The 26,889-nt window shown below is 52.8% G+C and overlaps 12 protein-coding genes across 12 annotated transcripts; 5 read left to right on the top strand and 7 right to left on the bottom strand.

Annotated features, from left to right (window-relative positions):
* Positions 1–1,318: 1,318 nt before the first annotated feature.
* On the bottom strand, positions 1,319–2,518 carry BDP55DRAFT_689764 (uncharacterized protein; the record flags this gene model as incomplete). The annotated part of the gene is made up of 2 exons (XM_060576776.1): positions 1,319–2,319; positions 2,392–2,518. The coding sequence occupies 2 exons, from the start codon at positions 2,516–2,518 to the stop codon at positions 1,319–1,321; spliced, it is 1,128 nt and encodes a 375-aa protein (XP_060435454.1).
* Positions 2,519–3,919: 1,401 nt separating this feature from the next.
* BDP55DRAFT_203708 (mitochondrial K+-H+ exchange-related-domain-containing protein) lies at positions 3,920–5,352 on the top strand. Its single transcript, XM_060565954.1, has 4 exons — positions 3,920–3,971; positions 4,078–4,663; positions 4,725–5,231; positions 5,302–5,352. The coding sequence occupies exons 2-3, from the start codon at positions 4,227–4,229 to the stop codon at positions 5,200–5,202; spliced, it is 915 nt and encodes a 304-aa protein (XP_060435455.1). The 5' UTR covers positions 3,920–3,971; positions 4,078–4,226; the 3' UTR covers positions 5,203–5,231; positions 5,302–5,352.
* Positions 5,353–5,432: 80 nt separating this feature from the next.
* Positions 5,433–6,053, bottom strand: BDP55DRAFT_689766 (uncharacterized protein; the record flags this gene model as incomplete). The annotated part of the gene is made up of 1 exon (XM_060576777.1): positions 5,433–6,053. The coding sequence occupies one exon, from the start codon at positions 6,051–6,053 to the stop codon at positions 5,433–5,435; it is 621 nt and encodes a 206-aa protein (XP_060435456.1).
* Positions 6,054–7,994: 1,941 nt separating this feature from the next.
* Positions 7,995–9,223, top strand: BDP55DRAFT_203796 (uncharacterized protein). Its single transcript, XM_060565958.1, has 2 exons — positions 7,995–8,586; positions 8,672–9,223. The coding sequence occupies exons 1-2, from the start codon at positions 8,210–8,212 to the stop codon at positions 8,901–8,903; spliced, it is 609 nt and encodes a 202-aa protein (XP_060435457.1). The 5' UTR covers positions 7,995–8,209; the 3' UTR covers positions 8,904–9,223.
* A 646-nt stretch (positions 9,224–9,869) lies between these two features.
* On the bottom strand, positions 9,870–11,566 carry BDP55DRAFT_203773 (uncharacterized protein). Its single transcript, XM_060565956.1, has 4 exons — positions 11,498–11,566; positions 10,942–11,266; positions 10,799–10,891; positions 9,870–10,744 (listed from the first exon to the last, which is right to left on the bottom strand). Exons 2-4 carry the CDS (start codon positions 11,074–11,076, stop codon positions 10,022–10,024), a joined length of 951 nt encoding a protein of 316 aa, XP_060435458.1. The 5' UTR covers positions 11,077–11,266; positions 11,498–11,566; the 3' UTR covers positions 9,870–10,021.
* BDP55DRAFT_203792 (uncharacterized protein) lies at positions 10,790–11,901 on the bottom strand. The gene has a single exon (XM_060565957.1). The coding sequence runs from the start codon at positions 11,670–11,672 to the stop codon at positions 11,073–11,075; it is 600 nt and encodes a 199-aa protein (XP_060435459.1). The 5' UTR covers positions 11,673–11,901; the 3' UTR covers positions 10,790–11,072.
* A 1,691-nt stretch (positions 11,902–13,592) lies between these two features.
* BDP55DRAFT_689768 (ribosomal RNA assembly protein KRR1) lies at positions 13,593–14,637 on the top strand (the record flags this gene model as incomplete). Its single annotated transcript, XM_060576778.1, has 2 exons — positions 13,593–13,846; positions 13,920–14,637. 2 exons carry the CDS (start codon positions 13,593–13,595, stop codon positions 14,635–14,637), a joined length of 972 nt encoding a protein of 323 aa, XP_060435460.1.
* A 453-nt stretch (positions 14,638–15,090) lies between these two features.
* BDP55DRAFT_747727 (uncharacterized protein) lies at positions 15,091–16,393 on the bottom strand (the record flags this gene model as incomplete). Its single annotated transcript, XM_060580579.1, has 2 exons — positions 15,319–16,393; positions 15,091–15,250 (listed from the first exon to the last, which is right to left on the bottom strand). The coding sequence occupies exons 1-2, from the start codon at positions 16,035–16,037 to the stop codon at positions 15,091–15,093; spliced, it is 879 nt and encodes a 292-aa protein (XP_060435461.1). The 5' UTR covers positions 16,038–16,393.
* Positions 16,394–16,515: 122 nt separating this feature from the next.
* BDP55DRAFT_644514 (zinc-binding dehydrogenase) lies at positions 16,516–18,271 on the bottom strand. The gene is made up of 2 exons (XM_060573585.1): positions 17,841–18,271; positions 16,516–17,785 (listed from the first exon to the last, which is right to left on the bottom strand). Exons 1-2 carry the CDS (start codon positions 17,897–17,899, stop codon positions 16,759–16,761), a joined length of 1,086 nt encoding a protein of 361 aa, XP_060435462.1. The 5' UTR covers positions 17,900–18,271; the 3' UTR covers positions 16,516–16,758.
* On the bottom strand, positions 18,272–19,662 carry BDP55DRAFT_644516 (metallo-beta-lactamase superfamily protein). Its single transcript, XM_060573586.1, has 2 exons — positions 18,939–19,662; positions 18,272–18,869 (listed from the first exon to the last, which is right to left on the bottom strand). Exons 1-2 carry the CDS (start codon positions 19,483–19,485, stop codon positions 18,463–18,465), a joined length of 954 nt encoding a protein of 317 aa, XP_060435463.1. The 5' UTR covers positions 19,486–19,662; the 3' UTR covers positions 18,272–18,462.
* A 1,118-nt stretch (positions 19,663–20,780) lies between these two features.
* Positions 20,781–21,832, top strand: BDP55DRAFT_689772 (YeeE/YedE family protein; the record flags this gene model as incomplete). Its single annotated transcript, XM_060576779.1, has 2 exons — positions 20,781–20,926; positions 20,992–21,832. 2 exons carry the CDS (start codon positions 20,781–20,783, stop codon positions 21,830–21,832), a joined length of 987 nt encoding a protein of 328 aa, XP_060435464.1.
* Positions 21,833–22,386: 554 nt separating this feature from the next.
* BDP55DRAFT_626412 (uncharacterized protein) lies at positions 22,387–26,641 on the top strand (the record flags this gene model as incomplete). Its single annotated transcript, XM_060571626.1, has 6 exons — positions 22,387–22,496; positions 22,553–22,944; positions 23,064–24,132; positions 24,171–25,034; positions 25,062–25,419; positions 25,445–26,641. 6 exons carry the CDS (start codon positions 22,387–22,389, stop codon positions 26,639–26,641), a joined length of 3,990 nt encoding a protein of 1,329 aa, XP_060435465.1.
* Between the last annotated feature and the right edge of the window lie 248 nt (positions 26,642–26,889).

Here is a 26,889-nt window from a genome sequence, read left to right on the forward strand (position 1 = left end):
GGACGCGATCAGGCAGACACTGGTTGACTCGTGGGTAGAAAGAAAGGCTGCTTTGCTTGCTGGGTGAAAGGCGCTGCAGATGGAGGCGGCGTCCGGTGGTGGAGGAGGATCCAGGTCTGGAGGTGGCCAGCTACGGATACGGTAACGACACAACCACGCTCTGGGCTGTAACAAGACTCAGGCCAGCCCACGCCCACCTCTTCGTCACAGCGTGAGTGGTGGAGAGTGGGGACTCTGCCCTCTGAACCTGGGTGAGGCCTGGGTGCTTGGGACTGGCTGTCGGAAAAGGTAAGTGGGTCATCACCAGGAAGGGCTTAGTAGATAATTCTGCCGAGCGTTACCGCCCCTGACCATCAGCTTTGGTAATCTGCGATAGGGAAGGCGTGCTTTATGGTCGTCTGCTTCAGGTACGCGACCAGGCAAGCTGCTATTAAGACACAGCCTAAAGGTACCTTACTTCAGGGTTTTGCCGGGGGTGGAACGGAGGGGACATCGGAACTTCTCAGCCTTACCTTACTTCTTGATTGGTACGAATACCTTGTCCTCTTGCATTTTGCACCCACCTACCTAGACCTTACCGATTCAACGGCATCTTGTAGTTGAGACTCTTGATCGCAGTCAACCTCATTTACTCTGCACCAGATATGACCGGACTGACCAACTTTGTCATTTCGCTCAGGAAGTTTTTCCACTGCTGCTACGGACGATGCCCCGTGGACAAAGATTGTTTAGGTCTTGACTCATGGCTCTTACTTGACCAAGCCTCTCCCCTTAGCGATTACTTCAAAGTGACAAGACTCTTTCATCTGCTTCCTAATTGGTTTTCCTAGATAACAAGCATCTTGGATATGGATACGTCCGTTCGTGTCACATATAGACTACTTGTTGCTGACTCTTATTTGCCATCGCACTAACTCCACCTCAAGTTGAATCCCATGCTTTGCTACCTTTGTAATACGTCCTTGTTACGGATGTTTGTCAATTCTATTTTCTACAGAGGTGAGAGCCCAGGAGGTAGACACCGCCAGCTGTGAATAGCATCCCCAGCCATAAGGAGTCAGATCTCTCACCTTTAATATGACATATCAGAGCACATCATACTTTAACAAATACTACACAAAAAGGTCAACCACAAATTCCACTATTGAGATTGTGTAAAGGAAGGTATCAACGTGTGACTAGACAGCCAGAAGTATGTATAATGAACAAAGAGGAAGGACCGCAGCTACCGTTGCGCGCTACAGTTATCGTACAGGCTTTTTAATGAACCGGGTATACCCAACAAGACCAAAGAAACCCCCTCCCATGCCCCCCGAAATTACATGCGATCGTGAGAGCTTTCATCCTCGCCTCCTCCAAGTCGTTGAACCGTCCGGAAAATGTTAACCATGAAGTTCAGGGTCCACGCCAGCAGACCCGCCAGCATGAAAGATGCCAGGGCCTGACTCAACTGCCTCACTTGCCCTGCTTCAACATTATGGAAGACTAGCGATTCGAAGGCCAGAGAAGTGCTGGCTGACTTGAATATAATGAAGAAGAGGTCAAGCAGGATAAGGGCAATCTTCTGGACGGCTGGTCGAAGGCCCAATGGCTTGCCCGTGTACTCGTCCCAGATCATATACCCGATGTAAGGCACTGCCACCGTATCGACAGCAATAGCGACGATACTTTGCGCGCGTTCCGGACTGACGTTGCTCTTAGCATTCTCCTTTTCGTATATCCGCGCTGCTATAGCCAAGGCGATGATGGACGTGAACATGACTGTAAGTCGGAAAACCAGGGGTACTAGGTAGTGTCGTAGAATGAGGGACCACATTCTTTGTCCAAAGGTCTTCGTTCTCTTCTGTTTCATCGATCCCTTCTCCAAATCTCGGTGGGCATGCGAGTCGTATCGTTTATTAAAGTCGGGCTGCAGCTTATCTAGCATGCTGACGTCCACAACCTCCGACTCCTCGCCTTCCGTGCGACCGTAGGCCGATGAGTGTAGAAAGTCCTTCCATGCTGCTGGTGGGCCCTGGGTTGCGGGCCTGTGTTGCGAGACGATGACGGGCTCTGCTGTTCGTAGGTGATCCCACTTTCTTCCGTGTTGCGCGCCCTTGCCGCGGAAGAAGTCTGTAAGCCGTTTGTTTGTATTTGGGCGAGCGTTCTCTAAGACAGGGTCGCCCATTTCGTCGACCCAGCCGTCACGCGACACCCGACGATCAGGCTCCTTAGGCTGGTGGTTGTGGTGAGGTGGAACAGTTCGTGCCGGGGGTGAGAGCAGTTGAAGCTGGTCTTCGCTGGGTTGGCCGTACCTCGTCTCGTATGAATCTATCCATGCTATTGCGACAAGGTGATTAGTATGGCCTTCTGCTCAATCAAAGCTCCGAACGAGCCGGAGAGTATCCTTACGTGGGAGCGATTTCGGTTGTAAGCGCAGGCGCGGGGCACCATTGTCGATTGCGGTACTGCTTGTGCCTACTGATGCTCGAAAGTCGGCTGAGGCGGAACTGCCAGGCGGGTGGCTGGATGTGCTCATTGCAGTCGCAGCCTTGGTTGAGGCTGGACGCTGAACTGGAGGAGAGGGGATGCTATGACAAGGTCGTCTGCGATTGTGAGCGTCGTGAGTGGAACGCTTCGTCAATGGCGTGTAAAGAGGCTCGCATATTAGTATGCCCTCCGCCTTTCGGTCGAGGCCGTACGAAGCGAGCTATCGATATTATTATCGCAGGTGGTATCGTGCACTTTGTTGTCGAAGGTGTGTACACAAGTTGGGAAGGAAAGTCGTAAGGGCGAAGGAGCGGGTGAGAGACGCAAGAAAATAAGATTATGATCTGAGAAAAGCAAGAAGGTAAAGCAGCAACGAAACCGTGAACAAGCCCAAAGCCCACGGTAAAAGTAAAAAAAAAAAAAGACACGGCAGAAAGAGGTGCGCGTGACGGGAGACAGTTAGCAACGGTTGGGTGCGCCCTGTGTCTCTCTCAACGGCGGCGGAGGCGGCGGCTGTGTCCTCGTGGGGAGAGATGAGCTAGTGGTGCTGGCTGGCGTCGCTATTTCTTGGCTTCGTCGTCGTCCCCGTCCAGTACCGTCCTTTGGTTCTGTCTGCAGGGTGAATCCCAAAACCGACGGTGGCCAGCCTAAGTATTCGTAGGAAAACACCAAAGAGCAAACCACACGACACTCGGATTGTGCCACTCCAGGTCTATGACCGCAACTTTTGCCCGGGCGTTCCAGCAAACCGGGAAACTTGGCAGAAAGACTGCAGAGTCCAGACACCTCTTTTAGACGCCTCTTGCGGCGCCAAACAGACTGGACGACAAAATGGAGGGCTGGGGGAAAGGGAATCGGAAGTGAGAGAGAGGGAAAAGCGATTGGAAGGCTGGTAGCACCCGGTGCACTGGAGCAACCTAACGACTGGAGCAACCCGTTATGTGGGCCCCCTTGATGCCGGCTGCCTGCGAGAATAGACGGTACGTACTTCCGAGTCTATGGGCAGTCACCACCCTCGAGATGGAGGAATTTAGCGGGTTTCGAAAGCCAATTTGCGCGAGCGCGATCTGGGACCAGAGTAAAATTCAGTCGTGATAGAGGGGCACATGTCAGCTTGGCAGTCGATTTTGAGCTGAGTGGATATCAGACATGGTGTCAGGCCCATTTCTTCCCCTATCGCGCAGCTGAGCAGGGGGTTCCGATAGGCATTGATGCAAGCACTCTTAAGCTCCGGGGATACCCCTTCATGTACCGCCCTAACAGTGGTCCTTTCGCACTCGGCGCACCACTCAAATCACAGGAACGACCCATGACGCCGACCTGCGTCACTTGCTCTGCGTCCGGGTTCAGTCCAGGAAGCTTGACCCAGAAGCTAAGATGGATGACAGGGGGCAGGGCTCTAGTTCTTCAAAGTCCAAGAGGCTGAGAGCTTCCAGACTTGGAACTCCACGACACACGTCAAAATTGCCTCCTTTCTTCGACCAGGGACAAGAGGCCGCCTGGTATTTTTTCTTTCTCTAGAGCTTTTCTTTTCGCCCCTCGGCTAATTCAGTATAACACTCGCCATGCCGACTGGGAGACGCTGTTTCTGCTAATTTCTGAGCCAAGAGCATCCTCTTTTTCCCCTCCTCCGTCCCATCGCAACTGCCGCGGGGCAGCGCGTCGCATATCCTCGAGCGACTCGACGACGAAGAAGTTAATCGCCCCAAAACAACCCCCGAAATCCACCGCTCGGGCTGAGCCCCTCGTCATCCGATATGCGTCTCTACCTCCTCCCAATCACCACGAGTCGAACTCTCCTCTACTCACAACGACTCAATATTGCGACGACGAACCAACAAGGCTTGGCAGATAAGGTCGGCAAGAGGGCAGCTAAGTTGTGGGCTGGCTGGGAAGCAAAGGAGAGCGGATGGCAGAAGAAAGTTGTCAGCTATGGAAACTACGCCCTGCGTCGTATTCCGTACGAGGAATGGGGGCTGAAGTCGGTGCCACCCATTTCTGCGCGACGCAAGGATGAGGAGCTCAAGGGCAAGGAGAAGATCGAATTGGTCTTCCCGGATACCATTATCCCTACAAAGCAGGCTGAGCAGGTTGTCAGGACTCTGGCCACGGAACGAGATGCGCTGCACAAGAGGAAGCTTATATGGTGCTTGATTGGCATGCCCATCTCGGCGCCATTCGCCCTGGTACCCGTGTAAGTTGGAACTCCAATCTCTTTGTGGAAGAATTGCATTGCTGATATTACTATCCCCCAGGATACCTAATCTGCCGTTCTTCTATCTCGTCTACAGAGCTTGGTCGCATTGGCGCGCTCTCGAGGGAGGCAAGCACCTCCGATTCCTCGTTGATAATAAACTCCTGGCCCTGTCCCCGTCAAAGTTGTTGAACGACATTTATACGCCTTTAATCCCAGAAAACACAACCGTAACACCGTCGAAACCGGCCCTTGGCAGCACGGAGCCTTTGAAAGGCAAGGGAGACAACGCAAAGGACGAGGCAATCCTGCTCTCACAGGCCAATGGTCAACGGATTGCCAAGACGCTTGATGTCCCCGAGCTGGGCGTCGAGATCGAGCGGGCCATCTGGCAGGTGAACCACGCCAAGAAGGCCAAGGAAGAAGAAGCTTCTGTTGAAGCCGCGGACGAGGCCGCAAAGGAAGCCGCAAAACAAGTCAACGCCGATCCCACGACGGCCAAAGAAAAGCCTCCCAACCCAAACGAGGAGAAGAAGTAGCCTCAGCAACGACTTGTAGGATGATGGATGTGTGTAATGTTTGTAATGTATGCTCTCTAGACGTGAGCTGGTCCCGGCTGATGTATGGATGACGATAAGCCCCGCTCTGATAGACAGACTCTTCTCCATTGCCTTTGGGTTGGGCTAGAATTATGAAGTTTCCTTCCGCCATGATGACGAAGAATTTGTGGATTTGTTCAGTGTGGCCGGTAGTGGGAAGACCATGACATCTACGCAGCCTCGGTAGCTGAGTACATGTGGAAACCGTGGGCTCGAAGGGCCGGTAGACATCCACAGATACACATCAACCCAAATGCCAGCGCAACCCGGCGAGCGGTGTCTTTGGAGAAGGGACTGCGTAGTCTGGGCACGAGCGACCCCCACTGCCGTGAAGTCTCGTCCGCATCGTCGTCGGCCTCGCAGAAGAAATCATACTCCTCGCCCTCATGCTCCTTCCAGTGCGCCGCCCGGATGTGGACCTTTGGCTGCTGCTTCTTTTTCTGCTGCTGATTCTGAGACGGCGGCCACGGCGGCTGGTTCGAGGTAGCCATGACGACGAGGCCCCTCGCCGCGACCTCATCTTGGCGATCACACTCTGCGAGGATGTCGAGAATCTCGTCCCTCGTGTACATTGTGCTCTCCCGCGTCAGGGCCTCTGACTTCCAGGCCATGGCGGCCTTGTGGCGGAGGAGTCTCTGGGTCGGGCTCACGTCGCCGCGGCCCTGCTGGCGTCTCTTTTCGCGTAGTCTTTGGCACCGTTGCGGTGCGATGGCGTGGACGTCTGGGTTTAGGGGTGAGGGCACGAGGGGGCTGTAGCCTGCCCTGTTTGGTAGTTGTGACATTTGAAGCATTTTTGTGATTGTGTGTTGGTGTTTCTTTTCTTCTTCTGTTTTTTTTTATGTTGGCGTGTCTATCAGCGTAGTGATGTTTGTTCGTCAAGAGACGTATAATTAGGCGTGTGATTAGGGCGATGATCGATTTAGAAGATGTGGATTCTTCAGTGTTTCTTTGGGAAGAAGCAGACGTGGGTCGCTTTCCGGGAGGGTTGGTGGTGTTGGTGAATGGTCAACCTCCCGTCCTCGACATGGTGTTGTGGAGAGAATTATGATTGCTCCAGAGGGCGAGGGAGGGGGATGGAGAAGGTAGCCAATGTCAATAATGGAGGCGAATCAAAAAAAAAAAAAGTGAATTGGGTGATTGGTATGCTGGCTTGTGTGGTGAAGAGATAGGTAGCCCCGAGATATGAGAGATATGAAAGCTGAGCGCCCCGTCTGGAATGTCTCTGGAGGGAACTAGACACGAGAGGGATGGAGCCCGGCGTTCCTCCCTGGTGTCAGTTGCGAGATTTCACCCTGTAACTGCAATGTTCCACACAACTCTGTAAGTATGGATAAGAGGTAAGAAAAGAGAGACGGGCGGACACACAAGACGCACAAATAATAATAAAAAACGAGAGGATGAAATGTGAAGGTGGGATTTGCGAGAGAAAGTCGCGAGTTGAGTGCGGGCGTGTCGGATGTGCCAATTGATATGGGAATTAATTTATGGCGGAATCGGCATGCAGGCAGGTATCTCTCCATCCGTCTCTCTCTCACTCTTTCTCGGCTTGCAGCACGCCACGCCTCTCTCGCTCGTCGTCCGTTCCCCCGATTCCCTCCGTGAGCCGTGGGACCGTGGGCCCGTAAGCGTGAAGTAACCTCCAGGACCCATGGGTCCTCGTCCTCCCCCAGGTTGGGGTTGGAGTGGAGGAAACTCCACTTGCCTAAAGCGGCCGCTTGGGCACAGGGAAACGAGTCTCCCATCAGCCAATGGTTCGAGGCCGCCGAGAGATGACCACGAATGTACTAAGGTACATAAGAGGAGGTACCTTACGGCAACGTGATACGGTAGAGGGACAAGAAGTTCCGGCCCACGTCTAGGCCCGCGCCTTTTCCTCTCTTGCTCTCTGCTTCTGGCTGGCTGCTGTTGGAGTGACTGCGTTGCGAAAAGCGTTGACCTGCTTGCCTGCTTGCCTTGGTCGATCCATCGGCCGCCCGGTGGTAAAGTGTGCATGGACTCCAGACGTCCGAGCTTGTGAAAAGTCCGAATTACATCCACTGCCTTGGGAGTCACTCATTGAATTCGTCTCCAGACGATCTCTACCTAGACCACGGGCCGCCGCCCGCGAAAGAGGGTCTTCCACCACAAGCAGCAATGTCTAGTACCTAAGGAGAATGTTGAGGGACTAGTTCGAACCTCCTCCCAGTATTGGCAGGAGAGAGCTTGGTGAGGGTGGTGTCCTTTTCGCCATCGGGGTTACTTCTCGACCAAACATTTTGTGCGAGTGCTCCCTCTCCATCAGATCGAGGGGGGCGTAATAGTACTTTGGATACCATGTTATGCATGGCCCAAAGTAAGTACCTCACCACAAAACCACATGGGGAGGGAATCTGAGAAATGAGTTCGCAAACCTCGGTGCGTCAGCTCTGGAATCCGTGATAATCTTTTATTCCCGTCGCCCACAACCACCCACGGCACGCAGAACCATTTCCCCCGAGTCCTGTTGCCCTTCCAGTGAAAAGCCACCGAGGCTTGTTGCTTTGCATATGTTCGGCGGATAGGCCACTAATGTTCGCCACAATGACAAAAAATCCGTTTTCAACACCCTGTCAGGTGTAGATTGTCCAATGGCTTGTTTTCTTGTTTTCTTGCTGCGCCTCCATTCATATTTGCTAATGCCAATCTGTTCAGCTTATTATTACCTTGTGGAATTTTGACTTGTTTCCCACTAGGCCAAAAATAAATAAATGGGGGGGGGGGGGGTTTGACAGCTGTGATGTACCGCGCAGTTACATAGGCAGTAGGAGATCGGGGAACGAGAAGGGCCTTTTATTGATTTATTTCCCTTTCTTTCGTTTTCTCGACGATAACCTTGATAGTGATGTCTTATCTGATATCTCCCCCCAACCCCTCTATCGCAGGCGTGCACGTCCTAAATGATGCCCTTGCACCCAAAAACAAAAATTGAATGTTGCCATCATCCCTGCCTTCCCAGTCCGGGGCGAAGGATTTCCAGGGATCGCAATCACCAAAGTCTGTGTGTGAATCTGCCCTGAACTTGGGTACCGGTATCCGTTACCCCCGTACCAAACAGAGTCCGAAGAAGCCAAGAGAGATCATCGCCGTTCGAATACGTCAATCTGCAGCGCGGCATCATTGGGGGGAGAGAGAAACGAACGGCAGACATTCACGTAACCAATTCAACAGTCCACTTTCAGAGTTTCCTCAACGATTGAAACCTTGTCAAGTCAACAGAGGCGTTATCGACCCCGCGAATGATGGGAGAAATATGGAGCCCGCCCGGGCGGGAAGATGCGCCCGTCTCGTCCAGCAGCATCCACTCGAGTAGATATCCTTGTACCTTTTTTTTCCTCTCCCGGCGTCCATTCGCGCATGTCTCTCTCTACCTCACTATCTAATCGCACTTCAGGTCTGGACTATCTCCCTCGGCTCCCTGTGGGGGGGTTTTGAGAACATGCCATTCACAACCACACTTGCTTTTTTTTAATGTGCCAGCTTTCTATGGCGCTGCATGGCAACCATGCGAAAGTCTCGACGGCAAGTTGCATGTTTGTGATAAAACAATCCCATCTGCTAGTCCCCCTCGGCTAGCTATCGTGACTGGACTGTTTGGGAGTTGTGGGTGGGTATATGTAGCGTGAGGGTCTCGAGGAGTACATCTGTGCTTGATACTACTTGTTTAAGGCTGAAGGTTCTGGGTGCTCTTACATCTTGCGACCGATCTCGTCGTCAATGATACAGCCGTCATGCTGCGTGGATTCTAGAGAACGATGACGATCAAGAAATGTCTAGCCTACAGACAATTTAAGTCTAGAGTCTCATATTCACCACTCTTGGGATTCTTCCCCTGTTCACGTTGCTGTCGTCCTCCCAAGTATCCTTATTTACATTCGACCGCCGTTTGTACGATCAGAAGTCCATATCCAAAGAAACTTTACGATATTAGAATGACTGACGCTTTCTGGTCCTCCCCCTTTACCCTTCCTCTCGCCCTTCCTGTATCACCCACATCAGATCACCTCTTAATACACACTGCCAACTCAATTGCCTCCATCGCTATGATCAAAAACCGTCTGCGCCGATAGACAAATCGGCATTGAGGACGGCTACCCACTTATTACGCTCTTATGCAGATAATCTACCCCGGGCCAAGTCTCTCTACGGAACGTCATATACAAGGGGTAGACGGCGGCTTACAAGAGTGACCATGACGTCGGGAGGTTCAGTCTTCTTCCTCCTTTGGGACTCATCGATGACATTCATTGATACATATCGGCCATCTTACGGAGTATACCCTTTCGCTATTTGTGATACTGTCCTTGTCCTCCGATATTCCTTCACACCAATCACATACAGATCAAACAGTTGATGTACAACGCGTATCAAAGCCAGACAACGGCCATCACAGTCACAGCAGAGCGAACAACTCCAAACAGAGTATGTGTGTGTGGTCATCAATTCCGTAAAGCCTCTATTTTTTGTCACAATAAAAACTTTTGACTACCTTGACCCACGGGGCCGCAACGCCTGTCCCTCTAGCAGCAAGCAGCCCGAGCCATCGTACCCGAATCCCGTAGGACGTCCGGGGGAAAACCAAGAAAAGAAACACGGAAAAACACACGCGACATTATAGGTATAAGCGTGGAGAATTTTGCAAAGCTTGTCCCAAGGTGTTTGGGGGGTGGTGGTGGTGATGGTGATGTACGTGGAGTTGGAAATCGCGCAGGTGATGGTGATTTGGGCCCCGTATGGTGCCATATCAGTTCGCGGCAGACTGGGGAGTCGAGACCTCGGATTCTCCACCACCACCACCGTCACCGCCTCCTCCACACGTGGCGGCTGCGACAACGGGGGCGCTGGCAATCACTTCGGCAATCCGAGGCTTTTTTGCTGCGCGGCCAGAGTCCGAGAGGTCCAGGGCATCTCTGACCTCCTTGAGCTCCAGCTCCATCTCGTCGAGGCGCCGCTTGAGGTTGTTCTCTCTGCGATGGCTCTCGTCCAATTGCTTCTTACTGCTCTCGAGCTGAGCCCGGAGCTGGGCCTCGGCCTTGCCACTGATTTCTTGTCCCCTTCTTGCGCTTGCTTCGTCTTGCTCCATTTGGCCGAGTCGACCGCGGAATAGTTCGTTGATAAGCTCCAACTCGCTGACCCGGGTTTTGAGGGCCGAATTAGCGGCAATGAGCTGTTCATGTGTTTGTGGGGCGTCGAGGTGACGGTCGCCGTTCAGGGGGGAACCCGAGCGGTTATCCGAGCCAGAGACGTTGAAGCCCTGCAGTCCAGCCTGAAGCTGCGCATCGTCCATACCCTGGAAGACCGGGAGGCTAGGATTGTATAGAGACGGGGTCGCGGTACGAGAAACGGGGGAGTCAGAGCCATCCGGATTGCCGTTTGACTTTTGCGACTGTCTGCGCTGGTTCTGTCCATGGATGTCGAGGCCGTTCGGATCGTTTGCGCCAAACTGATGAGCTTGTTGTTGCTGCTGCTGTTGCTAGGAACATGATTAGCCAAAGCCAGGCAATGCATACGAGCCACATACCTTCTTCTTAGACGCAAGATCAGGGCGCATCGTCTTCACGCGGTTTCGACTCTTGATCACGTCGGTCTTGAGCGAGATCGGACGCGGACGACCCTAGTACCAGGTTAGCTCGCCTCTGTATGAGAAGCATAGGGTAGACTTGCATGCAATTTGAGGAACAGTCCGCATGCGTTGCAGAGAACTGATCCATATTCATCGCGCCGCCATAAGGGCGTGGTTGAGGTCTGACAGTTTTGGCATGTTGGCTGCGTCGATTCGTTAGCTTGGGTGGCCATCATGGTGCGCAACGCCAGCGAAATGATCGCAAAAGATTTCGTAAAGTGATTTTGAGTATTTTCTCCAAAGAAATTCGAAAGAATATGCTTGTTTGCTTGTTTGTGGTGCTTGACGGGGTGAAGCGCGCGATGAGAGTTGGGACTCTGGTATTGGTGTTGACGAATGTCGCTGCATGGGAACAAGAAAACTTATCTGTGGAGCAAAGATAAGACAGGGAAGGAACGACCGCGGCCAGTTGCTGCCCCACACCTGCCTTGCAGGGTTCATTGGTTCTTAGATAACAGCAATACCTGAACGGTAATTGCGATAACACTAACGCAGGAGATGGGGGATTTTCTTGGGGTTCGGGATTGGACTCGATGATAAGATTCCCGCGATGGTCTCCGTACAAGGTGGGATAAGGTAAGGTAAATGCAGACATACCGTGGTGGACCCTCCGCCAGAAGCGTAAGTCGGCGTCGGCGCGGGAGCTGGCGCGGGCGCGGGCGCCTGAGTCGGTGTGGAGGCGGCAACAGGAGCGGGCGCGGGAATCGCTTCTCTGTGGATGAAAGTCAGCACATGAAGCTCTCGTCACTTTCTTGGTCCAATTTCCTTGCATCCCGTCTCGACTGATTCTCCCAGCACTGAAACCGGGCTCTGGACTGGCCAATGATATTGCAGCAGAGAGGGACTTGTCAATGGAGCGCGATGGCTAAATCGTCTACTTTTTGCCAGATTGACTCCAAAGTTACTCAACCAGCGCGCGTATAGCGCATGTGAATTTTGGCCACCAGGCTGGTCATCCATCTTGTCCCTCTGCGCCTTCTTCATTTCTTCGCCTGGCACCAAGCATACTGACGTACCGCATCTGAGGCGAGCTCGTCGCAGAGTTGTTGGCCTGGGCAAGCGCTGAGATGCCTGGCAACTGAGGAACCGTCGAGGCCGCGGCGACAACTGCGGCTGCGGATGCGGATTCCGATGTTGACGTGGAACTGGGCCGCGAGATCGTCTCGAGATTCGTTTGTGGCAACGCGAGGGTGGCCAGAGCCGTGGCTTCCTCCATGACGTCTCGAAAGGATGGCAGATCGTGATCGTGCTCGTGCTCTGCGAGGTTGTCCAATGCCGGAGCAGGCGCAGAAGGCTCTCGAACGGCAGCCAGGATGGCGGTTGCAGCGAAATCGTCGCGGACGGGAGGTTTCTGTTGAAGGAGGGGAGGCTTTCGTATGCCGCTTCGCGATCGCAGGATGCGCGTGTGGTGCAGTCGCAAGCTTTTCGCAAGAGAGACCCAAGTACAGGGCTCAAAAAAGGGGCTTGCGTCGAGAATTCGGGGCGAGGCGTGAAGTTGAGGTTGCGAGACGTGTGTGTGTTTGTGTAGTCAGGCCGTGGGTGGTAGATGACAGGTGCAGATCCGTAGGAGGGCGAAAAAAATTGTTCAGCGGAAAGACGCGCTGGAGGCGACTCAGAAAGGAGCAAATGGTTGAGTTGGAGGGGGAGGCAGGTACGTTCCCTAGGCCAGAATTGCGGGGAGAAAACTAAGGTTACAAGGTGAAGCTACAGCCAGGTCTCAGACATTGAAAAGGCACGTTGGACGCGAAAAGCTGGTTGTCTTTTAGAATAGGGGAGAATGGATGGAATGGTGAATGGATTGATTTCATCCCGCATCCCCTTAATCGATCAGGATGGAGGGTCAAATTTACTGGGGATGGACGGGACGCGATAACTGCGAACTAATCCTATCGGCGATACTGATTACCCAGCGGTCGTCCCACTGGACCGTATTACGGAAGCCGCGATTTGATTGGATCGGCTACCCAAGTCAGCCTTACAGCACGCGCTGCGCTGATGTGTCAGGATCTTGAAGTTTTCTCTCCTTGATCATCAGAAAGAGTAGGTAATGTTTAGGGGGGTCACAGCGGCCCCTGTACCCGCAAGCATAAGCGCTGAAAGAAGGTTCGTTGTTATCTGATATGAAGATCTCACGGCGACGCCGACTCTTACCTAGGGTGGTACGGATACACTTTGCAGATTCCCGATTTGGAGCGCCGGTGAAAAAAACTCGAACGTGTAATCGATCATTCTGTTCAGAGGCGCTGGAAGGGTTCGAAGTTCCAAAGGCCTGCGCAAATGACACGCGCCAGAACACAATTAATCATAATCCGCGATATCTACTTTAATGGTGGCTCGCACACAGGAGTTCGCAACTACCACGTTGGCAGCTGTGAAAGCAGCGGCCCTGGCTTATTGAAAACGTCGTTCCGATGCGCATCACTAATCCGCGACTAGCTGACTTACTGCTACTTTAAATTGTAAACATTGTACATTGTCAAGGTATCAATGCGAATGTCACTGCCCACGATGTTAGCTGGGCCGGCTTCGCCTGGCGGAGTCCCATAAAAACCGGTGTGTACCCCACGTGCCGTCTCCAGCGTTATCGATAAGAAAAAGTTCGCCGCAGCCACCAGTAGGTAAGTAACTACGAAACTTTTCTTGCATACAATTCGGGCGTCACTCGTCTTTCATACACGCGACAACCGACAAGATGCCCTCCGTATACAACAAGGACAAGCCGTGGGATACGGACGACATTGACAAATGGAAAATCGACACCTTCACACCGGCCGACAACGCCGGCGGCACATTTGCTGAGGAATCCTCCTTCCAGATCGTTTTCCCCAAGTACCGCGAAGTGTACCTCAAGGAGGCATGGCCTCTCGTCACAAAGGCCCTCGAGAAGACGGGCATTGCTTGCTCGCTCGACTTGATTGAGGGCTCAATGACCGTCAAGACGACAAGGTCGGTCACCGATATTGCGATTCTATTCCTCCTCAGTGCCTAGCCTACAGCAACTAACATGATCTGCCTCCAGAAAAACATTTGACCCCGCTGCCATCCTCAACGCCCGCGACCTCATCAAGCTCCTGGCCCGAAGCGTCCCCGCGCCGCAGGCTCTCAAGATCCTCGAAGACGGCGTCGCAGCCGACATCATCAAGATCCGCAACCTGGTCCGCAACAAGGAGCGCTACGTCAAGCGCCGCCAGCGCATCCTCGGCCCCAACGGCTCGACCCTCAAGGCCCTTGAGCTGCTCACTCAGACCTACATCCTCGTGCAGGGTAGCACCGTCTCCGTCATGGGACCCTTCAAGGGCCTCAAGGAGGTGCGCCGCGTCGTCGAGGACTGCATGGAGAACATCCACCCCATCTACCACATCAAGGAGCTCATGATCAAGCGCGAGCTCGCAAAGGACCCGGAGCTCGCCAACGAGAGCTGGGACCGTTTCCTGCCTAATTTCAAAAAGAAGACGCTCAGCCACCGTCGCGTGCCGCATCAGGTCACGGACAAGTCGAAAAAGGTCTACACGCCCTTCCCGCCCGCGCCCGAGAAGAGCAAGGTCGACAAGCAGATCGAGACGGGCGAGTACTTTTTGGGCAAGGAGGCCAAGAACAAGGCCGCGCAGGCCGAGCGCTTGGAGCAGCAGAAAGCGAAGAAGGAGGAGAGGCTGCGCGAGAGGGAAAAGGACTTTATACCCCCCGAGGAGCTCGGCCACAAGAGGAAGAAGAGAAAGAAGAGCGAGGACGACGAGTAAGGGGGGAGTGGGATCTGGGACGTGGAGAAGGCGGAAGAAGTTGTGTAGACTGGGGCAGGTGTATGTTGCATCTTTGCAGAAAAGGGGTCGCCACATACGTAAGTGAGGTATTAGCTCACTCAAGATACCCTTCCATTCAAGAGTCCAAGAGTCGTCTCACACGTTGGCAATCCACTCAGACTACACCACCTCAAGGGTTTGTAAATCAAAAGCGAAATGTCACTGTAGGGGAAAAGTCACGATGTGTTAATGCAATTGTCTTGAGAAATTGAGGTGTTGACTATCCAGGCTTGGTGAGCCGGACTGATCTTTATCTCCAACCTGATGTATCCCCTATCCCCTGGCAAGTTCTGTTTCTTTGTATATGATCCGAATCCGTCACCTCTATTGCGAAAGGTACGTGATGAAGGTATCAATTACGCAAAGCAACAAATCCCAGCATTCGTCTACCCCTTAGTTAACTGTACCGATCTGTCCTCCTTTCTTTGGTTTCATAGAGCAGTCAAACGTCCGGTGGTAGTAGTAGCTAGCCGGGAAAGGACCACCCTCCGGCTCTCCGGGATAGTAAATTTCCCATCCGGGAGCATAGCTATTGTAGTACTTGCCACCATACCTACAACAAATCGTGTTAGATTTCATTGGACAAGGAGCAACATAAGGTTTTGAGAGGACAGCACTTACGCCATGTGAGGCCATCGGTCCTTGTGGGCGAAGAAGAGAGTGACGAAGGGAAGGGGACTGCAGATCGGCTGCCAGTCGCCCCATTGGAAAGGCACGTTTTCTCCAATATGGTCGCAGGCGTTGTTAAAGACCCAGCCGCGGCTAGGCCACTGCGCCCAGCCCGGCCAGTCGGCCTGGCACCAGAGACCGAGCTGGCAGTCGCCGACGATTGGGCTTGGAGTGCACCAGTTCTGAGGGTCAGGAGGTCCCTTCTCGAGGTCGTAATTTGTGCCGCATTTCGGTTGTCGCTCGTCGATGGTGGAGAGGGATTCGTTGTGCTGTTCAGGGTTGTATTCGAGGGGCTCGTACTTGCGATCGAGGCCGGCGGTCTTGACGAGGTGAGCCCACATCTCTTTGTTGACGGGAATGATCTTGTGACCATGCTTGAGGGCCTCCTCTTCGGTGATGTTGAGAGGGTTGTCGTGAGGAAACTCCCTGGGAGCAAGGTGAGGGCCGAGGGCAAAGTTGCGATTGGAGAGACCATTGCTGAAAGTGTCCTCAGTGGAAACCCCGACAGTGTTGAGGTCTGCTATGGAGCCTGTAGCAGTGACGACATTGACGCTCGCAAAGAGCATCAAGGCCACCGCCATGACAAGGAACATGGCTTTGTGCCACATCGTGGGAGTGAGGGCTGCGTAGAGTGTGTTTGTGATATGATTATCGGGGTTTGATTTGTTCATGTGGTTGAGATGGGAGAGGGAGAATCTTTTCTTGTCTGTCGTAGGTGAAAAGAAGGAGCTTGGCGAACAGAGAAAGATACCTCCAGGCGGGACCCTTCGTCCGGGATGAGGGAAGAGGGAAGTTTCGGCTGAAAGAAGCCATTGGCCAGGGCTAGAGGTGAATTTTCATCATTTCCAAGAGCACCCATCACGTGTGTATATTCACCAACCTACACGTGTGTGGACCAAAGTTCAGGTGAAGCCCATGCCTAGATTGGGGTAGTAGAGTAGATTCAACGAGCTGAATTGGGAAGGCTTAACCCAAACAAAGACAGGAAGTTCTCCGCAAGAGCCCATGACGTTGTTTGTGTTTGTGCGAGATCTCTTGAAAGACAATGTAAAGGCCCAAACATATCTCGATGAAAATCCCATAGACAACAGCTAGTGTTAGATGCCTCCCACGAAGAATGGTCTTGCAGAAGACAGCGATGTTCTTGAGGCTACCTACACAGCTAGTTGATAAGTTGGAGGATGTAATTGGCTTGCTCAGTTACCTTGACGTGAGTTGATTGGAAAGTCTCAAAGATAGCGGTCAACCAAATGGAAGCATTCGATACTAAGGAGGCTTAAGTAAGAGCACTTCCATTCCTTGCCAGGTTTTGATTAAACTCAAAGAAATCCTCGTGACTATCAAGGATACTCTGCATATACTACGTCGTACATGGCGACACAAAGTTCCCCCTTACAGCTTAGGCGACGCAGAGGGCTCCTCAAACTCAACAACGAGTTTGCCAAACTGTTTCCCCGCCTCCATATCCTTGAACAGTCCGTCAATCCCCTCGAGGTTCGTCAGTCCCTTGACCGTCCGGCTCACCACAGGCCTAATCTTCTTCTCCCTTACAAAGGCAACCATGTCCCTAAACTCCTCGCGCGAGCCCATAGTCGTGCCCTTGAGCTCCACGTTCTTGAGCACAGCCTGCATCAGCCAGTCCATCTGCGGTGACACTGTCATGCCGTACTGGCTAATGACACCGCCCGGCTTGAGCACCTTGACCGCCTTTCCAACGAGATCTCCGCCGGCACCGTCGACCACGGCGTCAAGATACGGCCTCGACTTGGGCAGCTGGGCCTGCAGCTCCTTCTCCCACCCTTTGGTCTTGTAGTTCACGCCCCCCGCGGCGCCCATGCTCTTGGCCTTTTCAATCTTGGCCTCGTCGCCAGAGGTTACGTAGACGTTGCAGCCAAATGCAACAGCGAACTGGAGGACCTGGAGCGCCACGCCGCCCCCGATGCCCGTGACGAGGATGTTCCTGCCCTTCTCCGCGTTTCCGCTCTTCGTCACGAGCGCGCGCCAGCCGGTGAGCCCGACGAGGGGTAGGGCGGCGCCCTCGGCGGGGGTGAGGTGCTCCGGGGCCAGCTCGACCTCGTCCTGGGGGAGGGCGAGGTAGTCTTGCGCGGTGCCGTCCGGGTACGTCTGAGTGGCGCCGATGACGCTGAATTTGCGAATGTCTTCCGGCCCGTCCGGGCTCGAGGCCCAGCCGCGGCTGGGTGTGATGAGAACAGGCTTGTTGAGGAGGCTTCTGTCTGCGTCCTTTCCGACTTCGACTACGATGCCGTATCCGTCTGCCATGAGCGGGTGGTCAAATGAGATGCCTGGGTACAGGTGGCGCCGGATGAAGAGATCACGGTGGTTGAGAGCCGCGGCCGTTAATCGCACCAAGACATCTTTGGGCCCTGGAGTCGGCTTTGGGATCTCATTGAGTTGGAGGCTGAGATTCGAGTTAATTACGATGGTTTAATTAGCTGTGGTGGGTGATACCTTACGGATAATACACCTTTCCGGGCTTCCCCTCGATCTTTTTAACGGTAATGGAGTGAGGCATTGTCAATACTTTGAAAAAGATGGTGTCGTCACCAGTTCAGGTAAGAACCACTTTGGTTTTACAAAGTCAATTGAATGGGGGCTACGCCAGCTCTTATGTGAACAGAAAGGATTGAGCTGAACGAGATTAATAATATGAGATGCCGGATTGCTGCCGATGTTGACGTTGTGATTTGGTGGCGGGAATAGACGTCCCCCGGCCTCCCTCCACTCAGCCGGGGCCGAACTCCCCGCATTTAGTGATGAGACCTCGGCACATTCCCCACGCGGCGGTGGCGCGGGGGGGGGGGGGCTCCTGCAATGCATGGGCCAATGAATGTAAAATTACGGAGTAAAACACCAGCACTTACATGTGCTCTACCCATTTCGATCTTCGTGACAACTTCACGTGGGCATGCGAAAGTGAAATGCTGGCTGTCGAAGAAGGATTCCCTGGATTTGTTTCATGTTCGTGGCCAGAGGTAACTAATTATACAGAAGACGCTTCCGCATCCCTCATCTCTTATACACGGGAGTCAACTAAGCTCTTTTCCACGCTCACACTACACAGCATGAAATTCCCTTTCACCAAGTCACACCCTGCATCTTAACAGGCACATGCAACAACCGATCCCCAGCCTTAGTCGGACTCGGCATATTTCCAGCCCTCACATTAACCTGCAGCGCCCAGTGCAAGAGCCTGGGCTCGCCGAGCCCCGAATCCCTCTCCTCGCGCCACTTGACAAAGTCCTCCTCCGTCACGTTCTGCGCGAGGTGCTTGTTCTCCGTCTTTTGCCTCGCGACCTCCGTCGCCGCCAGGGGCCCGCGGTGGGCTGGTGGGTAGTCGTGGCCCGTCCAGATCTTGGTGGTCTCTGGGAGGTCCAGCAGTCGGCGCGCCGACGCGAAGAGGTCGCGGGCGTCGCCGCCGGGGAAGTCGCACCGTGCGGACCCGACGTCGTGGTTGAAGAGGGAGTCGCCCGCAAAGACGTTTGCTATTGAAAGTTGTGGTTAGTATGGGGCTAACACTTCTTCTTCCTGACTGTCTGTGGGGAAGTGCTCACCTCCGATCATGTAACCCATGTGGTCAGGCGTATGACCCGGCAGATGGATAGCCTTGGCCTTGAGCTCTCCAATCTCGAAAACCTCGTCGTCGTCGAGTAGCCGGTCGAAGGCATTGGCGTACTCGTCTTTGGAGATGCCATACTTTTCAGCGAACCTCTCTTGTACGACTCCAATCCGCCTGCCAATGCAGATATCGGGGGCCGCGCCATCCTGAGCCTCCCGCAACCGAGACTGCAGATATTTGGATGCCGTCAAGTGGTCGGCGTGGACGTGCGTCTCTAGTATATTGACAACTTTGTAGCCGTTCTTCTTTACCACATCAAGAAGGCCGTCGGCTGTTTGTGTAGAGATGGCGTTCTTTGCTGGATCGAAATCCAAGACAGAGTCGATGATTACAGCGGCTTTGGTTGAGGGGTCGGCAACGATGTACTGCCAGGTTCCTGTCACCGACTCAAAGATCTCGTGGATTCTGGGTTCTTGGGCCATGTTTGAGTGTGTAAGTGAGGCGTTGAGTATATGTTCTCGCAACTGGTTGACTCTGTTCATCGGCTGGTTCTGGTGTGGTTTTGCTAGTAATGCAATCCAAAAATGAATGATTCAACTTCATGGTCACCCTCTCAACCCTTATATCTAAACCCTGGAAACATCTCATCTAAGCCTCGCCGTCCATGAACCCATAACGATAGCATGAAGTCCCTCGGTCACGATAGTAGTCACCGAAAGAAGCATAGGCTTACGGAAGCCCCCGAGAGGTTCAAACCATCCCGGTGAAGAAGGGGTCTCCACTCTCGGTGATGCCCGTGCGTTCCGGCAGTTCCCCGACGTCGGCGACCGTTTCTTCAAAGTGGTCGCCGTCCTCCTGCAAGTCCTTTGGCTTGGGAAGGAGAACAACCCTGGCGGGCTGGGGCAGACCCGAAACCATCCCGGGGCGGGATTCACTTAATTCTCCTGCAACCTTATTGATCCCCCCTTCTTCAGACACCTTGCTCTACCCAATCAATCGTTTGTTGACGGACTTCAATGTCCTGAACTGCCGACCTTCCACAACGGCGCACGCACCACATGCATCACCTGTTCTTAAATTGCATCTTTATCCCATTGAGAATTTGAACTGCGTGCAAAGTAAACTGCCATACTCTTTCAAAGGAATCATCTACTCTCACGCGACGAAGAAAACTTCTGATACATAATGCCAAAGGGCTCTAAATAAGCTAGCGCCATGTCGCTAATTAGCTTCCAAAAGGCGTCATTGCTATCCGAAAAGGGAACAAGTCCTAACAACGAACGCCACCACCTATCCGGCACTTACACTCTAAACCGCCTTTGACAAAAGTCAACCCGGACGCCCGGCTCGGCCGCAGAATACGGGATGGGTTTCCCAGCAGGTTGAGGGTGTTCCCTCCTACAGGGGTTGGCCCTCTTCACTCTTCGGCCTTTGACAATGGGGGCTAGATTATTAACCAAGGGCCCCGCTACCCGGTCCATTTTTCCCTCTCTATCTTCAAGTCCCCGAACGGATCTGGGGCTTTCGGGCTTGATTCACTAAGCAGACCCGAGAACTTGGCAATTTCGATACTCTTTTCAGAGGTTTAAGCAGGTTTAGCTTTAGCCTGTATAAGTTCGTCCCGAGACAGCTTGAAGAGTTTGACGATTTTAAACTCCTCTCACACATCACCACCTTCTCGCATAACCACTCATAGAAGAGAAAAACCTCTCATATATACAACACACAACCCAAACTCCCGGCCTGCAGCAGTTCGTCCCAGAACGCCCCCGGCGGACAGACACTCTCTCATACTCCCTCTCTTACTCTCACACACATATCTACAGCCCACCAAGCGATGGCAACAACAGCCCTATCCGGCGCCGCATTCGGCGCCGCCCTGGTAGCGGCGGGCGTCTACCAGCCCTCCGTCATCATCGCTCAGCTCAAGTTCGAGAACTGGCACATGATCCAGGCCTTCCTCGCAGCCGCAGCAAGCAGCACGTACGTCCAGCCGTCTCAGCACTTGCTTCCCCTTTGGTCCTCTCAAACAACTGACACGAATACAGCGTCTTCGTCCTCGTACTGGACCAGGCGGGCTACGTCCGTCCCAAGCCCCGAAGCCCCTCGCGTCTAGGCATCTTCTCAGAGTACGACGGCAACATCCTCGGCGGCTCCGTCCTCGGCGCCGGCATGGCCCTTTCCGGCTCCTGCCCCGGCACCGTCCTCGCCCAGATTGCCGTCGGCACCAAATCTGGCGTCTACGTTCTCGGCGGCGCCGTCCTCGCCGGCATCATGTGGACCGGCTTCCTCCAGAAACTCCTCACCAGCAACGCCAGCTCGGCACCGCCCGAAAACCCCAAGCTCACCGTCCACGAGCGCGCCGGTCTGAGCAGGGCCGTCGCCTTCGTCGGCGTGGAGGTCCTCTTCGCGGGCGTCATCTACACCAGCATGAAGTATACTCCTGCGAGCCCCTACGCCGTCGTCGCTCCCACCATCGGCGGACTCCTGATTGGTCTGGCGCAGCTCTTCTCGCTGCTCTCCCGCAAGTCCATGCTCGGTGTGTCGACTTCCTACGACGAGATTGGACGGTACTTCTGGTGGGCGGTCCAAGGCGGCGGCGAAAAGGGGAAGCCGTCGTACAGCAACATCCTCTTCTCTGCGAGCTTGGCTGCCGGCGCGTGGGTTGTTGCGACGGCATACCCCGAGTTCGCCCTTGGTGCTGCTGGTACGGCTGTCTCGCCACAATTGGCGGCAGTAGGAGGCTTCCTCATTGGTCTAGGATCTAGAATTGGTGGAGGTTGTACTTCTGGTCATGGACTCAGCGGCATCTCCCTTTTCTCAACTGCCAGCTTCATCACAGTTGCCTCAATGTTCGGCGCTGGAGCCCTCGTTGCCTCCTTTGTCTGATGCAAGCCGTATCTGGAGAACTTATTATCGAAATGGCGCCTACGAGGGCCGATTTAGTTACCAAGTCCTGAAGCGGCTTGACGAAAGTTCACCCTTCCTCTCGTGCAGTTGCGCAGCGAAAAAGGTGGAACTGCCACCGCATTGAGGTGGTCGGCCGCGTTTACGACCGTATAGCCGCCAGTCGTGAAGATCATATACCAATTAGAGACACCTCAGCTATAATACGTGAATACGTGTCAATGGCCTCAACACTAGGCGAAACGCTCAGCTGAGATTGGGCCTACTGCATATACATATTGCCTGTAGGTCGATACATTAGGCAGTCACAAATGATAGAAACTTTCGCACCCACATGTTTAAACCCATTCCCCTTCAGCTGAAAACAAGAAGTCCCCAGCGGATGCTTCGTTCAGTCATTCTTCTTCAGACCACTAAGCCATCATACCTATATCCTTGACATCCAGCGCCTAGTTAACACTAAGAGGCATATTCTGGATATTGCCGGTGAAACAGCAACACAAACTCGACAACTATTTGCACACAAATGTGCAATAATGGCAGCAAAGATGACCCGTGCCTTTCTGTTCACGGTCGTTCTCGCTGCAAGCGTTGCAGCAGATGATGGAGACGACTTCATCAATAATCTGTTCTCAGACCTAGCACCGTGAGTCTCACACCCTCAGATCCTTCATCCTAGGTCAAAAGAATGTATACTAATAGACTGTATACCGAAAGGCTGCTCGCCCTACTTGGAGAGAGGGTCACTATGCAGTTTATGAGTCAATCACTCGGCTGGGCTGATAATGTCGTCTTGGCTATGGTGCCTCTCGGAATCGTTACAATCATCGTCAGCGCTATCCGGGTCGGAGGGCCCGGATTCCTTAAGGCTCTCATTGGCAGAGCTAGAGAGAATCTTGCTGTTGCTGAACAAGAGCTAATGTCGTCTACATCAACAGAGGTCTGCGAGCTCTGGAACGGCCATGAAGTAGTGAGATGTATGGGGTCGGCTCCAATTGCAGAGTTCATTTGCTTACTGCCTGAATTTGGAGTCACTGAGAATGCTCAAGTGGAGGTCATGCCGTTCGAAAAAGTCAAAAGTCAATATTTTGCTGGTGAGTTCTTCAAGTGGACTTAATGAATACGAGCTCACTCCCATGTCAGAGAACGACCCCCCCCGGAAATATCTTTCGCAAGGCAATGTCGTTGAACATGTCAACTTCCACGGAAGAAGATAAGGAGAAATCATCGAACTCAGCAAATCCATCGAAATCAGGCATCATTATAACACGGAATCCGCGGAAAAGCTCCCCAAATATCACCCTCAATTCTCACAACATCACGAGCAGAGCTGAACTACGCGCAGCGGCAGTATGGGGAACTCTGCCCCAGTTGGGACTCATCGCATACGCCGGATGTTCCGTGCATTACCCAGCATTGGGCTTTCTCAAGGACGGAAACCCCGTCGCTCGGTATGCGTTCCCGTGCCAATGGGTTGGAACGCTTCTGCTGATCGTCGGCCTTCTCCTTTGTGCCCATGTGGTTGAGAGTAGCACCATCGAAAAGAAATACCGGTCCTTGGACAAAATGACGGCACAAGTGGTCTGGTTACAGAAGACAAAAACTGTCAGTGACCAGGTATTTGACTCATTTGCAATCTATGCAAAAACTAAACGGGCTTTCATCACAACGTCGGAGCGGAGGCGTAATGAAAGAAAGCCTTCGGGGTCTCCATCGAACCAGGAAGCTATGTCAACGTTTACTACCCGAGACGAAAAGCCTGGAGTCTCCCTAGAGCTGGGAACGAGCATTGGGATGGCCGTCAGCCTGTGTGGGTATATCGTGCAATTCATTGGCCTGCGTGGGCTACATTGGTCAGTATCGATTGCACAGCTTGGCGCCATTCTCTTGATGACGGGGTTAAGGGCGTGGATTCGGCGAGGTCTCGCAAGTCCGCCAAGATCTCTCCAAACTCCGTTAGGTTTCGAACTCGATTGGTTTGCGACGACATTCGCGGATATCACGAAAAGCCCGTGGATATCTGACGCCAAGTTAGAGACTCAAGCATGGGGCATTCGGTGTTTGCAAGCACAAATCAAAGCATTCGAGGAAGGTGCTCCGCAAAAAGTTTCGACAGTTTCGACTGCCCATCGTGTTGTCATGATCAGGAGACACCTAGTGCAGCTGGCAAACTGGCAGGGGCCGGCGTCCACGGAAGCTGTCTCTCTTGCACGATCCATTGAAGCCGCAATGAATCTTTTCTTTCGGACTCAGAGCAGAATTATTATACCTGGTCTCTCGCAGTCCAGGGAGGAGAGCTCATACATTTTCACTTGAACAGACGAGAAGGGAATTGGAACGCTCCTGCCGATGAGCTTGAAGCAGCCTTATCGATGTGGCTTTTCTCAGTTGATGAGCTTGAGAAGAACGAAGAAATAAATCACCAGGATATTATGGGAGATGAAAAAGACGATGAGTGGTTGCGCGTCAAAGGACCACCCGCGAGACCTGGTTTGCGCGTCCTAGGCCCATACACGGAGAGTTTGCACAGAGATCTCTCGTGGTGGATGCCCATCGAGTCAACCAGGATTATGAGATATTCAACATTGACAACTTCCCCGAAAGATGGCATTCCGAATGATGAAATAAGCAAGGAAACCCACAGAGTCGTCGGGCCTGGTGGATCCGGCATCGATGGTCGGCAATATATTGGAGAAGAATTGCCCGAGTTCACGATCGAAAAAATCCGAACAGAAGATGACGAGAATGGAAGCGGAGGCAACGAAGAAACACCTAAGGCCCTCATTACTATAGAGGATGATAAACCCACCCATGACTTCTTAGCCGCCGAGTTCCACGGGCCCTTGAAGTCGCTATATGCGCAGGACATATTCTCAAGCTTTTTCAGGGCTGCAGCAATGACCCTCAAAGAACCACCCGAAGGCCCCGTGGAAACACGTCCGGAACATGAAGCGACGGCCAGTACAAGCTGGAAGTCTTTTATGCTCCATAGTGACCAGATTTCGAAGCTGGCCAAGGACATCGAGAACACCGGACTTGGCAGCCTCAGTGACGTTTATCTGAGCATGATACCCGCGCTTAGCGTCGAAAACAAGCTTCCTGTGGCTTCTGTCATTATCGAATTAGCAAGAGAGAAGGCCCGACAGCACGAGAAGCTGCAGAAATGGGAGGAGGCGGGAGAGATGTACTTGTAGCTATTCCGCGTCGCCAGAACGTTCACGCTCGAGAATGAACTATCCACTCTAGTAACAGTCATTGTCGTGGATTTCCTGAGGCAAGTCAGCTTGGGCTTAAAATTGGCCGAAAAACAATTACAGGGGTGCGACAGAGAGCATTCGTCAGGGCTCTCGAGAGTCTCATCTCTGAAGCGAACCCTTGAATCTGAGCTTCTTTCCAACTTCCGTGGCTCCATTAGAGCTCAAACGATTTTCGCCGCCCTTTTAAAATTGTATGGGGCTCAAGGACGTCAATGGAAGTGCAAGATCTCTGAGGACCAGGCGTCTTACAGCGAAGCGAAAATAGCGACAACAAAAATATGTGTAGCTGCAGCGAAACAAGCTGCAACGAAAGTATACGTAGCTTCAAAAGTTGTAGCAACAGCTATTGCAAAACGTTGAATACACACACTTTCACGATGCAACCCGGGTCCTGAATAGAGCAGCCACCGTGAAGGCGATGCGTTTCGCGGGAGATATCAACGAAAAAGATGTTCTCGGCTGGATACCTCTGTATTATGGGGTGCGCGACCTCCATATCACTGAGATCTTACTGAGATCGTATGAGATAGAGATCAACGCTCGAGATTTGATCGAATGGACGCCACTTCACTATGCTTGCACGTATCCAGAGAATAAAGACGGGTCAGTTTATGAGGAGGATACAAATATTGACGGCACCATTGAATGCATGGCCTTTCATTCTATCTTGAGCCTCTTGGAGGCAGGAGCGGAAATCAACGCACAAGGCAGACATGGAGTCGCACCGATACACTGTGCCGCATTCGCAGGTTTTGTGGAGGCAGCCACGTTGTTGACAGAGGCGGGCGCAGATATTAACGTTCTTGACGTCTCAGGGAAGACAGCCCTTCACTGGGCTGCATTCTACGGGAAGCAAGCCACGGTTGAATGTTTGTGGAAAACTGCCAACAGAACATTGCGAGATAGAAAAGGGAGAACGGCTTTGCATCTTGCAGTGATCTCGGGGAAATGGGAAACGGCAATATGGCTTGTCAACAATGACGCTGACATCATGGCTAGAGATCGGAAGATGAGGATACCTTTGCATCAAGCTGCTTGGGACGGGATGCTCGACGTTGTGAAATTGATGTGCGAGAAGTGCCCCACTGCTGTGAACACTTCAGACGGAGACGAGCTGACACCACTGGGTTGCGCGGTCAAGAATGGGCAAGAAGTAGTTATCCGATGGCTTCTCGAGGAGACCGCGGCCGGAATTAACCCTGATCGACCGTTCCACGGGGGAGACTCGTTCATGCTTTCGGCTATCAAGCAGAATCGTGCGGATATCGCTGGAATCCTAATCCAGCACGTTGCCTACTTGACGAGAGTATTCAGGAACGAGGACAGCCTACTACAAGAGTCTATCAATCGTAGGACCGGAAAAATCACTGAGATGATTTTGGCAGCAGGTGGAGGGAAACAGGCTGTAGAACCATGGCTTTATGGCTATAAAGAAGAAGAGCATGATAATTCCGATAAAGATTATTCTTCTTATACTGAAGAAACTGATGGAGAAGATGGAGAAGATAGAAGAGATGGAGAAGACAATGATTGATTGCGGGATTTGAGTTACTAGAATGGTGAATGGAGATGAGGAAAAGCAGACTTCTATTAGGCTGCTTAAAAAGTATAATGCATGATTGACATAAGTGGCAGGCATATATTTTCCACCGCACAGAGGATATGTTCAAGCAGAGGTTGGTCAGTTCGGGTGCAAGTTATCGCGACGTGGTTCATTGACAAAGATGGTACGTCGCACTTCTTTGAATTCTCAGAAGGATAGAGTTGACGAGGCTGTTAGGC

Source organism: Colletotrichum godetiae (assembly GCF_030913485.1).
Source record: "Colletotrichum godetiae strain CBS 193.32 chromosome Unknown BDP55scaffold_3, whole genome shotgun sequence".
NCBI lineage: Eukaryota > Fungi > Ascomycota > Sordariomycetes > Glomerellales > Glomerellaceae > Colletotrichum > Colletotrichum godetiae.